This window comes from Falco peregrinus, chromosome 8 (genome assembly GCF_023634155.1).
Source record: "Falco peregrinus isolate bFalPer1 chromosome 8, bFalPer1.pri, whole genome shotgun sequence".
In the NCBI taxonomy this organism is placed as follows: Eukaryota; Metazoa; Chordata; class Aves; order Falconiformes; family Falconidae; genus Falco; species Falco peregrinus.
Genome location: NC_073728.1, coordinates 18,676,608 through 18,689,119, shown reverse-complemented (window position 1 = coordinate 18,689,119; position 12,512 = coordinate 18,676,608). Strand labels below are relative to the sequence as shown.

The 12,512-nt window shown below is 36.3% G+C and overlaps 1 protein-coding gene across 5 annotated transcripts in view; it reads left to right on the top strand.

The window, feature by feature from the left end:
• AGPS (alkylglycerone phosphate synthase) overlaps positions 1-12,512 on the top strand; it is an 82,958-nt gene that overhangs the window by 66,235 nt on the left and 4,211 nt on the right. For all 5 annotated transcript variants that reach the window (XM_027786199.2, XM_027786201.2, XM_027786202.2 and 2 more), the window contains 6 exons: positions 473-585; positions 2,232-2,301; positions 3,261-3,322; positions 5,170-5,259; positions 5,691-5,790; positions 7,541-7,598. In XM_027786199.2, coding sequence (XP_027642000.1) covers positions 473-585; positions 2,232-2,301; positions 3,261-3,322; positions 5,170-5,259; positions 5,691-5,790; positions 7,541-7,598 — 493 coding nt within the window. The remainder of the gene's footprint in view (positions 1-472; positions 586-2,231; positions 2,302-3,260; positions 3,323-5,169; positions 5,260-5,690; positions 5,791-7,540; positions 7,599-12,512) is intronic.

Here is a 12,512-nt window from a genome sequence, read left to right as displayed (position 1 = left end):
TGCTACAAGTTTAAGTTATTTTCCTTCCATAGTGCTTTTCCCAGTATAGAGATTTTCTGTGGCATGCTGCTGATATAACTGTTTTGAGGGCAGTGACACTTAGTCATCATAGAAATCTTCCTGCTCTAATACAGGAATAATTGGTAGAATATAAATGTCTCCCTATTGCCGAAAACATTTTAAGACCTATTCTTTCTTCAGCATAGGTAGACTGCTTTTATGTCTATCCTGTTTTTTAAAAGGAGGGGCGGGGAATCTGTTATTTCAGTAGGCTTCTGAATGTTTGTCCTGTCAAGGAAGAACTTGGCTGGTTTGGGGGAAAACTTTTAAAGGTGTGTGTTTCCTAATATCTCCTCTTAGTTGCAGCAATGCTTGTTAATCAGAACATGTACTGTGAATTTGAAAAGTAAAAACTTGTTGCTTGCATTCTACCACATAAGTTGTGGCATAATGCAGTTTTCTCTCTTTGCAGTTTAAAGGATTTGATCCCAACGTACTTTGTGTAGCTACCTTGCTCTTTGAGGGTGACAGAGAGAAGGTTCTTCAGCATGAAAAGCAAGTCTATGATATTGCCACCAAGTTTGGGTATGCTTTTCCAAGAACTTTTTCATACAAAGCTGGGAGTTGACTGTTCAGGAAAAAATAAATTACCGCATTTTTCTAGTGATTACTGTATGGATGTTCTCAATGTACTAGTTTGGCAGTAATCAATTAGCCACTGAATGTTCCCTTTGATAAATATGGTTTGTGCTAAGTCTTAATAGGTAACTTTAGTAAATAACTTCAGCTGTCTATCACAGAAAAATAAGTACTTGATTGAATATAGAATTGATGTTATTAAAATGGAAACTAGCCCTTGTAATTGCTTATAGGCATAGAACCTGCTTGTTTTGCAATGCTAGATTCTGTATTTTAACTACAGAAAGGGAAGACAAAACCAGAAGGGTAACACTAAATCTTTGCAGAATTGATGTGAACATAAGAAACTTATTTAAAAGGAATTTGTGTTTAGTTAAAGGAATGCAGTGAATTTGTTCCTCAGACTGTTTTCTATTCTTGTAAAGGAACAGAAAACATTCATTAGAGTGGCAGGCTGAATAATGATCAGGTAGTTTCTGTCCTTCTACTTTGATTAAGCATGATTGATAAGAACCATCATCAAGTGTGATTTATGGAGAATATACTTTTTTCTTAAAGTTATGGGTAGTATTAGTCCTAACTATTCAAATATATAAGTACTGTTTTATCCATTTCAGGGCTATCCTGTCTGAAAGTTGTCTTCACTGTGCTTTCATTCTACCACTTAAGACAACTTATAAAGATGAGATTTCATGTGAGCAGTTTGCTAACATCCAGCGATAAGAATAACATTACTTTTGATCTTAAAGAGTATTTTAATTATTTTTTAATGTTGTATGCTAGAAAAGGCTTCAGCTGTGAATCCTTTTGTATTTTGGTATTTCAAGGTGATGTATTGATAAAGGGGGGAAACTTGTCTGTATTAGATCTGTTTGAAGATGGTGCTATCTATGCTGCTCAACTAATAGCCTTAACTGTTGGATAGTTTAACCTGGTTTAAAATGCTTTTATTCTATTCTTCAAGATGTCTAATTTCTCCCCTCCTTGGATTTACAGGAGCTTCTAGGAGGACTGATTACAGATACATAGCTCTTCCTTGTTCTCAGAAACCAGTAGTTAAACTCACTTTCATAATGCTTTTAACTTCATAGATAGTGAAAGCAAGGCTTCCTTTTTGTTTTTAGCAAGACTTCCTTTTTTCTTTAGTGTGGTGTCTTTTTATCCATTCTCATCACTTACATTTTTGGGATCTTAAGTCGGTCTTGTTCTTATGGCCTGTGAGCATACAAGTGCATAAATCCAATGTGCTTAGAAATGTAGTTATACATATTCCCGTAAAGGAACATCAAATATACACTATGCCTAGTTCAGTTTCCCTTGCTCTTTTGTGACATCTTAAAATAAATCTTCAGATCACATCAAATATTTTGTTACTGTTAATCTCTTCGCATATCTTTTCATTCCATAATCTGGGAAAGAGTTAAAGGTCTGATCTGAAGTAACTTCTCATTTCTAATGAAAAGACCCTATTATTTGCGGCTATTCTAACACAGCATAGACAGCTCAGCTTACACATATTTGATAAAGTAATTCTTCTTGGAAACTGGTGATGATTATGCTGGAAAACTAATTAAAACTCTTGTTAATTGCAGTGGCTTGGCAGCAGGAGAAGATAATGGACAGAGAGGATATATGCTGACATTTGTCATTGCTTACCTTCGGGTAGGTCACCTTTTGCCTACCTGCTGAAACTTCTGTTAATAGAAGAGACACATCTTTTTGCATTTAGATTTCAGAGAAAGCATCTTCATGTAACCTTGGATGATATCTCTCACTTTTCCCAGAGGCTATACCTCTTCGCTTTCTGACTAGAGTTTACTTGTGGACCTTCATCAGCAAAATGTCATAAAAACATTGACTTATGTGTTAAGAAAATAGTTTCTAATAAATGGTAGAGAAAACTAGATGGAAGAATGCACAAGCTGTTGCTAAATAAACCAGATTAGACTTAAATCTAGAGTTGAATGTAATTGGAGGCTGGGAGAGTACTTGAAATACTAATGTGCTTACTTGGCTCTTAAATGTTCTTTGGACATCTGCTTATGGCTGTAGTTCAGATCAGAATTCCAGGATAAATGGAACTTTAGTCCAAACTGTTGCAGCTGTTCTTATGAATTTTAGTCTTACTGTTTGAGACTTTTTTGTTAGAATAGTATGCACATCCAGAATACTAGGTTTTATTTGGCTTTTGTAGGCAGGGTCAAATCAGTTTCCCTGTACTTCAGCAGGCTATATTTAAAATGTGCAAAATGTTTGTCTTTATTCTACCTATATAGGAATTACATTCCAAATGTTTCTAGGTACGTATTGGTTAGCACAGCAGAACTCTTGGCTTGATGTTATAGTGATACAAATATTTCATTAGTGTAGGCATGCTGACAGCCTGACAAGTTGTCTCACTATAGCAATGGCATAAAAATGTTTGTCATTTGTGTCTTTGAAGAGCTACTCTATTTTCATAATTATAAACTAATGTCACTGGGACAGGTGGTTGTTTTTGCTAAATAGACTTTCTAGTTTTTTTCATTCAGACTGAAGTTGCTCAACTGTTAGCTATGTAGCATTCACTGTAATCCTGGATGTTGATGCTGAATTTTACTGATAATTTCTCTGTTTATTAGGACCTGGGCCTGGATTACTATGTAATAGGAGAATCATTTGAGACATCTGTTCCTTGGGATAGGTAATTATGTGATTATTTAGAATTGCTTAAAGCTTGTACTTGATTTCATTCAACTTACTTCTAACTCATGGTTGCTTATGGGGGAACTCTAATTTAGGCCTTATGTGTATTAGAGGTTCCCTGATATGCCTCAAGTCTTGCATCTGTGTGTTTTTGCTAAAGTTGCTAGTAAATTACATATCAAGACTTTGTAAATGCAATGTATGCAAGCATTCAGTAATATTTCTACTTAAGTTAGCTTACTGTAACAAATTCAGGACTTGAAATTGCCCAGTTCAGTAAGCTGGACAGTGGTTACAATAACTATATTGTGTGCTAAGCAGCCACATGGGTGGGATCAGCAGCGTATTTCACACAGAAAGGTCTGTAGTGAAGATTGAAAAAAAAAACCCACAACAACCAACAAACAAACCCAAAACACTTACATTTTTTCTTTCCCCAGTAATGCAGGGGAATGAAAACTGAAAAGATGTATTTTACCCAAGATTAAGGTTTTTCCCTAAGCTTTTATTGTTAGCTATAGTTGAGAACCACTTGACCATGACAGTTTAATATATGAAATAATTTTGAATGCTTCTGACTATTTGGTAAGCCAGAAGCCTCTTAAACAGGATCGAAGCTGATTTGATTCAAAGCTTTACAGTATTTAATGCAAAGTGGAAACTGTGTGAAGTGAGATGGCTTAAGCTGGTGAGCCTGTACCCTTGCTATTGAATTCAGTGGCAGCAGTAAGTTCCAGCCTCTGCTTTGAAAATTGGCATAGTATCTTGTGGGTGGCAGAAATCTGAGGACAACGTTAAAGCAAAATTGTTCTTTGTTTTAGCTTTATAGATTTTGAAGGATGCTGACTTAGCTGCGAATTTGTCTCCCTTGTTTCAGGAGAGATATTTTTTTTCCTAAGAATATAAGAAAATACTTAAAATTGTCCTCACCAAAGCAAATGCTTTCAAAAACCTCTTTCTACTTTGACTCACAATAACTATGTAATTTTCCATGAATCATTTAGTTACCTTGTTCCTGATAGGCTGGAGATACTTGAATAAAATATTTAGCTCCACTTTTTTTATTCACTAAATAAACTTTTTTTGTGTATTACTACTTTCAATCTGCAAAGTAGCTTTAGATCTGTGTAAAATGCCTTAATCTGAATTATATAGTATAGCGTTGTAGACCTTCCTGGGAGAACATACTGCTGAAGAAATATGGTGATTTTTCGATTGTTCTAGCACTTTGGATGCACCTGGGTCTGTCCTAGAAGGGGGGGGAAAAAGCAAAACAAGTATGGCTTATGACAAGATTTAATAGCACATTGCCATATTAGAACTATAATATTTCAAGCTGGCAAGCTAGTGCTTAGGTGGAGTATCTCCAGTTTTGGCCTTGCAACATACCAAAGGTATGGAATTAGCAGAGTATACAAGGCCTTAGAGTTCTCAGGCTTTCTACTGTGGGCTGTATTTGTCAACTACTTTGCCAAAAATTTGAGGCTGTTTTGCTGAGAAAGTAAGGACATACAGAAGTAGGTAATCTCCATTTTCTGTTGAACATTTTTGACTCCTAGTCTTTATGAAAAAGAGCTTTCATTATGTACAGTACTTCAGAGTAAACCTGCTGTGCACAATAAGTACAGAAAAAGCAATACTAGTGAAGTCTTGGTGAGGGGTATTCTTAGAACAAAAACTAAGCTAGTTAAAACTGGTTCTAGAAAGGAATCTTCTGTTTTATTAATTACACTTTTAAAAAAATTACTGAAACCAAAGCTGTGGTTTTTGGGAAGTTGTATAAAATCAACTATTTTAACATGTTTAATGTTATCAAATTATATTTTAACATGTTTTCTGTTGCAGGGTTTTGGACCTTTGTAGGAATGTAAAGGAAAGGATAGTAAGAGAATGTAAAGAAAAGGGTGTTCAGTTTGCTCCTCTTTCTACCTGCAGGTAAACCATGCAACAACCTAAATTTTTCTATAACCTTTGATTAATAAGAGAACTAAGGAAGAGGTCATGAAACTTGCTAGCTAGTAGCTAAAGTGCATCTATTAATGATATTACAAACACTAGTAATCTTGACCTTTCTCTTTAACCTGCAATTGGATTGCATATAAGAATGGATAATTGGAGGGATTAGTAGCAGCACTTGATAGGTCTTGACACGTAGTCTTGCTTATATGCACAAAAGTGTAACAATTAAAGCTTCAACTTACAAAATCATAGCATTGAGTCACTTATGAAGTATGAGCAAATAGCATACAAAACTATTTTGAAAAAGATGCTACCCTTTTCATAAGGTCACTTATTTAATTGTGTAATCACATAATGGCTGGCTTAATACCATAAAGCTTTGTTTGTAATGCAGTTCTTGTCAACAGGGTGACGCAGACTTATGATGCAGGAGCATGTGTCTACTTCTACTTTGCCTTTAACTACAGAGGAATTAGTGATCCTATTCATGTCTATGAACAAATTGAGGTAATGTATACAAGAGCAATAGTTGAGGGGGAGAAGGTGATGTCTTATAATACATGATGAACCCATTGGCCAGGCTAACTGAATTTTACAGGAAAGAGCTCAAAATTCTTTGTAAAGCTTTGATCATTAGCAGCTTGGGAAAGAGGTGCGCACTAGAAGTGCACTAAGTAAAGACTACTAGGTGACTGGTTTAGACATCAGCAAATGGGTAGCTGTGACTAAAGTATAGGAAAGCTTGATCTGGAGTTTGTTCTTAGGTGGCAGAAACTATCAACTGCAAAACCCAAATCCATGGGAAACAAAACAGTTCCATTATTTACAAAGCTGCTGCTTTCACTTAATAGTCAATTAGTCTTTCAAATACATGGTAAAACCATCAAGATCATACTTGGATAGTGCTGCATGTAGAAAATAATGTATATGAGGGGGTCTTTCGTGCTGTTTCAGGGAATTAACTGCTGTGGCGATTTGTTTAGGCTTAGGTAAGTGCTGGTATATAGTCTGCTGTTAGAACAGTTGTAAGCTGCTTTGACACTTATCAAAAAGCTTTGGAATAACTCTGCTTTAACACTTGGGCTGGTGAAACACTATACTTACCTAGTTAGGGGAAACTAATATCCTTGTTACCTTGAAGATTTAATACTTGGATATGTAATACATAGAAGGGCTATGGCTAAACTGCTTTTCATCCTACATTTTGGTTCATAGGCTCAAACTTCAGCACCAGAAAATTGCTAATAGGACTGTGGAGATATGGTCTATATTTAAGTATGAGAAGAATGATATGCTAAGTATATTCTTCAGAAATGTCTCTTGAACCTGGCAAGCGGATGCAAAATTTTATCTACAAGTTCTGAGGCTTTCATGCTGTTGAATCTAGGACATTGGAGAATTTAATACTTGAGTGCTTATTTAATGAGACTTTATTAATGCTTAGATATTACCATTTATTGGAATTTGGTTAGCAGTGTGATCATCTGGATGCAAGCCTTCCATTATAAGTGACTAAATTTAACCTAACAAAGCGAGTTTACCAACCAAGTATATGCACTCTGTGACAAACTGAGAAAATCTCTAACTGCATAGGTATGGTTATATACATTATTCCTAAAAAAAAAGTATGCTTTTTAAAAAAAATATTTAGTGCTTGTGCTTAGAAAAGCTTTGTTACACCTTCTAAGCTGTCTAACTATTCATGATCAGCTGGATGGAAAAGAAGATTCTAGAGCTTGAAAGTGTTCATATATTTTGTAACATAAATTCTGTGTTCTGCCACAGACGTAACCCATGGAGGGGTTGTCAGTTGTGAAGTACGTCACTTCCTCGATCAGAATTTTGGAGATCTGGGTCTAAACTCTGGTCTGAATAAGGATCTTAAATCACCCTGAGGAGCATGTTTTCAAACTTGCTTATTGCAATTAGTTTTTCATTAGGCACTTAATCTTCCAGATGAGCATCCCAGCTGCTAGACTAGTTTCAGCAAGGGGGAAGTGATCCAGAATATTCTCTCCTGCAATAATAGATTTGTTATAGTAGATGCCATTTGAAATGTCTTGGCTTTAGTAATGTTTATTTGAAAAATCCCCACTTAGATTTATTTGCAGACTGGAACTAAAATGTTCACTTGTATTGTGTACCCTAATTACTTCTGAACTTTTCATAGACCTGTGTACATGAGTATGGTAGCAAGCATTTCACTAAAAAGTCTTGTGTGTTTGCTGTTGAATAAATCCTTATCTTTCCAATTTAGAGGGCTGCTAGAGAAGAAATACTTGCCAATGGAGGGAGTCTGTCACATCACCATGGAGGTAATGTTCTCAGTCTAATATTAGTCTCTTTGATACTGCTAAATATTCATGAGTAACATAAAATAGCTTGTAATAGAACTGTGAAAAATATTTCACAGACGTGAACTGAACTTACTGGGGGTGAGGAGGGGATGTCCAGGCATTCTTTCTGGAAACTTCTCACCCTTTTGCCAGACTTCCAGCAGGAGTGTCCCTAGACCTGGTTTGCTTGGCATCAAGTCATACAATGTGCTGCATTTATGAGCATCAGCTTCAGACCTTTGATAGGAAGTCTACAGGTTTCAGAACCTGAAAATGTAGTCGAGTGGTTTCTTAGACAACTTCTACTGAACCTTGTGCAGAGGTATATTCAGTTAGAAAGACCTCAAACAGGATTTTTGGTCTTAAAGTTTAGTGTCCCTTGTGGCTAGGTGAATACTGCTAGCCCTAATTCCAGGGCACTTGGTGAAAGTATCTGCATAAGAGCTAGTGACTTTAAACTGGGCATGTTGCAATCTACTGTTTGTTGTGTAATTTGTTATGTAAGTACTGATATTACTGGCTTGCTGTCTGTTAACTTCTGATTATCCAGTTTCCTCTCTTTGGAGTTTGGGGATTACTTGTCCTGAATTACTAGCCTCTTTGCAAGCTATTTTGTGCTTTAATATTAAAATTTAAGGACCAGTGTCATATATGTGATACTTCACGTACCTGATGATTTATTTTGCTTTTCCCACATATTCAGATAACCTAACTTGGTTTTTAATCTCTAATGCTGTGAACTTAAATGTCAGAAAGACTTGTTGCAGAATCAGTTTGGTTTGTGCAGCTAGCTTCTTGAAACTGGTTAACTTATTGCATGTTTTTTTCTCTCTGCTTTCTTGAGGCATTGTCTGGCCACAGAAATAACAGCAAAGAGGAAGTCTAATGTTTTAAAATTAGATAAAGAAATTGTAGTTCTAAGAAAGCTCTGTGTGGGAACAACAGAAGTGTGTGCTTTAAAACATCTTGGTGACTTCCTGGACTTGAAACTTCTAGCTGGGGCTGGTTTGGGGCATCTAGCTTTGATAGAAAGTGAAATGATATTGCTAAAGCAGCACCCAGGATATTGAAACATTGGTAGGTGACTAGAACATGAGTGAAAACAGTTTCAGTGTTTTTTAATATGCTCTTATTGTCTTCTGATTAAATCTTTAATATGATGGTATAGTGGACTAGTCAATTATCACATATGGGATGTGGAATTTACCACCACCACCACCCCCGATGTACTGTTGTGCTCCCCTGCTGTGGCAGCTGTATTTTACTGTGACTAGCATTTCATCCATTAACTCACATGCAGCTGGAGCTTGTCACATTTGGGTGTATTTGCCCTCACCGTATGAAACCTTGCTTACAGCATATGTTGAACAAGAAAAAAAAGTTTGTTATGTAGCATTTTCAAAAGCTTGCACACTTGAACTTTCTAACTCCACAGATACGGAAAACTTGGTTTGTTAGACTAAAGTTCCTGTTGTATGCATGACTACCTCTTACACTGATAAATATTTTCTGCTTTGAGTGTTTTTTGTCTGGCAGGTCGTTGTGTATGATACTGAAGATTCATTTTTTGATACTTAGTACATATGCTGCTGAGAATTAGCCTAATAGTATCAGTTTTATTTACTGACCTTCAGGCTTTGTCATTCTTAGCACTGCCAAGACTAGTCTATTGTGTGGGGTAAAAGAAAATACTGGTGCAATTTCTTCTAGTATTTGTCTTGTAATTGTGATTAATAACAGTTGTTTTCACTATCTGGAAACAGACAGGCTGGTTTGTCTGCCTACAATCACACTGTGATAAATGGAGCTATTTTAACTCTGGTTTTGTGTATCAAAGAAAACAGATGTAGTCTGGGACTTGAGGCTATAGGAAATACGAAGCCTGCTTAAGTCAATCTTCATACACTCCTTGAGTGAAGAAGTGGACATATGTGACACTGAGATGCATAAAGCTCTAAATCACTTCACATCTAGGGAGGTATTAACTGCAGGTAGACATATAGCTACAATCTACAGTGAGAACTGAAATCATGATACTTTTATGAAGAGTAACTTCAGGAACACTTTATTTAAGGTTCTATTTTAGTCTTAGTATCTCTTCTCTCCTGTGCTCCCTCCAGGCTAATGAAAAATAATTGTAACTTTTAAGCAAGATTCACTAAAGGTAGTAATACTATGAGGAGATTCCCCTCTCCCAATGACTTTTGAGACTTAAAGCTTTTAAGAAGTATAGCTATTATTTTTAAATGGATTATATTGAAGATCACACTTTGCAATATGTGAGAACAAGAAAATTCCAACAAAAAACTGCAGAAGTGTATCAATACCAGCCTTGTACAGCAAGCATCTCATGGACACAAGAAGCTATAGTGAAGTCAGATATATACATCTGTGTAACAAATTTATCCTTTCAATGTAACAATTACTTGTATTTTGGAGTAGACTACCTGGATTTTCTTGTCTTAGAAATCTGGATATCATTTCTATAATACTGCAACCTAAATGACTTTCTCCTTTTAATCAAATTCTGTCTTGAAGTGTTTCTCTTGACTTTCAAATATTTAATTTGTCAGGAATGGTTTTCCAACTTTAATATTAGTACTTAACACTTGATAATGATTCTGGATTATGTAATGAACAGAGTTTACATTTAGAAAGAATGAGGCATATGTGTTGCTATAAAAATACACTTAACAGCCTATTTGATCAGCTATGTATTTTATGTGGGGGGAATTCAGCCATTCTCCAGTGCACCAGAAATTCTTCCTTATAGAGAAGGTTATCAGACAAGTCTGCCAGGATCATAAAAATCTAAGTGTTAGGTCTGTTTCTTACTAAACTTGTTGTGAACAAACTGCTGAAAAGCTGCTTAGTGGTTTTAAAGTAGCTTTTTAATGTGTGACTTTGAAGTGATTACTTCTGCTGCCATTGTCCCTTTTGGCTAATGCTATGACATAATCTGAGTTAGTAAAAGCTTTTGAAAGGTATTCAGGAATTAGATATCCTAGTTGTAGCGTTCCTGGTCTTAGTTTCCTACTATCATAGTTTTCACCTTGCCTTGACTATGTCCTACGGGTAGAATGTGCACATTTCTGAACACAGCTTTGATTGTTATGCTTTTCTGGCCACTGAGTACCTTCTAGATTTGAGTTGAAGTCTCATGTAAATAAGGATTGCTAGAGCCACCGATACCTTCTAGAAACTTAGCGTTTAAAGAGCATCCTTAGAAATGACAATTTCTTGTAGAAACAAGTTTATTTAGATACATGATTCTTCTAATCATCTAGGGCAAACTCTAAAACCATCCATATGATGTGTCACACCTTGTGTTCTTGAATTCAGGTTTTGTAAAAAACCATGCTTTTTTGTATACATAAAATGCAGTGTGCTGAGGAAGTATCAGTAGGTATGACTGGTGTATAAATACAACTGTAACCCCTTGGGGTACAGCATCAGGAGGGAGCTGACTGGATTTGAGCCTGATCCCTTCTGTATTAGCAACCCAAGCACCCATGTAAATCTAAGGAACAGGGTAAAAATTAATGATTGTTTCCCTTGCAGGAAATGTTCTAACTAAAGCTGGTTACTTAAGGAAACAATTACCAGCTTGGGCTATTTTCCTCAAACCCACCATTTAGCCACTTAACATAATAGAATTAATCATTTTCTACTTTCTAGACAGATTGACTAGAAAAAAGGTTAACTAGGTAACCCAGGCTCCCCAGGTTTAGGCAGAGTATCAATTTCCTGGCAGGTTATGTATGGAAACAAAACAAAAACCACTACCCCACAAAAACCCAAGACAAACCCTAAAACCCCCTGCACCTTACTTGCATGCAATTGAATGCTTGACAAGGCAATTCATTGCAATTCTTTGGCATCATTAAGAAGCTGTGGTTTAAGCTATACACTGTAGTAATTAACCCACACAAACTACAATATCTGGAATTGTAAAATTCCATTATGAAGGAGTTGAACACATTTTCTCATCTACATGGGAAGAGTATCTTAGCTTTAGGTTAAGCACTGGAGGCTGATCATATGGGTTTTTTTTAAACTAGAGCTTGCTGTATGGATTAGAACAAGTTTAAACTGACACTTGACAGAGTAACCTTATGTGAAGTAATGCAGTTTTATGTTCTTGCTTGGTCTGAACGTCTTAATAGAATAGTCATCGCTGGTGCCTTTTCCACCAAAAAAAAATGCAGAGGGCTTTCTGATTAGTCAACACAAAACTTGAAAGTACTGAAGTTATTTAGATATAAAGTGAAAATGTGTAAGATGTTATGGTGGTAAGTGTTAAGTATGTGATAGATTTCAGGTACGCTGGTCCAATGTACTTCAGCACTACTACAGTATTAATGTCCTGACCTTTCTCAGTGTTGCAGCTCTTTCTGGAAGAGTAGTAAGCCGTTAAGCAATTTCTATGAGTAGAGAGATGCTTTCTGTAGAGAACACCAATTTCAGGAAGTGTGCAACAGCTGGAAGAGTCCCACCCTTCTCATGACCTGTTACTGCTTCTCCTTTTGCAAAGCTATGCTGCAATAATTACCTCTAAGTTGAAAGGGCTGCAGCAGAGGAAGTCTAGAGCCATGTGCAGTGCCACTAGAGCCTATTTCCACTGGTGCCACACACTGCTGTAAATCTGTATGGGTGCAGAGTTATTTCTGGGATTGGTCACTAAATTAAAACTTTCCTTACAAGAGTGTTCATGTGTACCCAAGTGTTTCATATTCCAAAAGTGAAAAAAACAATTGCTGCCTGCTGTTTGTAGCTCCATTCTTAGGAGCCAGATTTTCTGCAGCTATCCAGATGCATTTTTGAAGATGAGCACATGTAGCCTTTATGAGCCAGGAGAGCTATACTTCAGTTTTATCATCTTTGTGGCCAGCA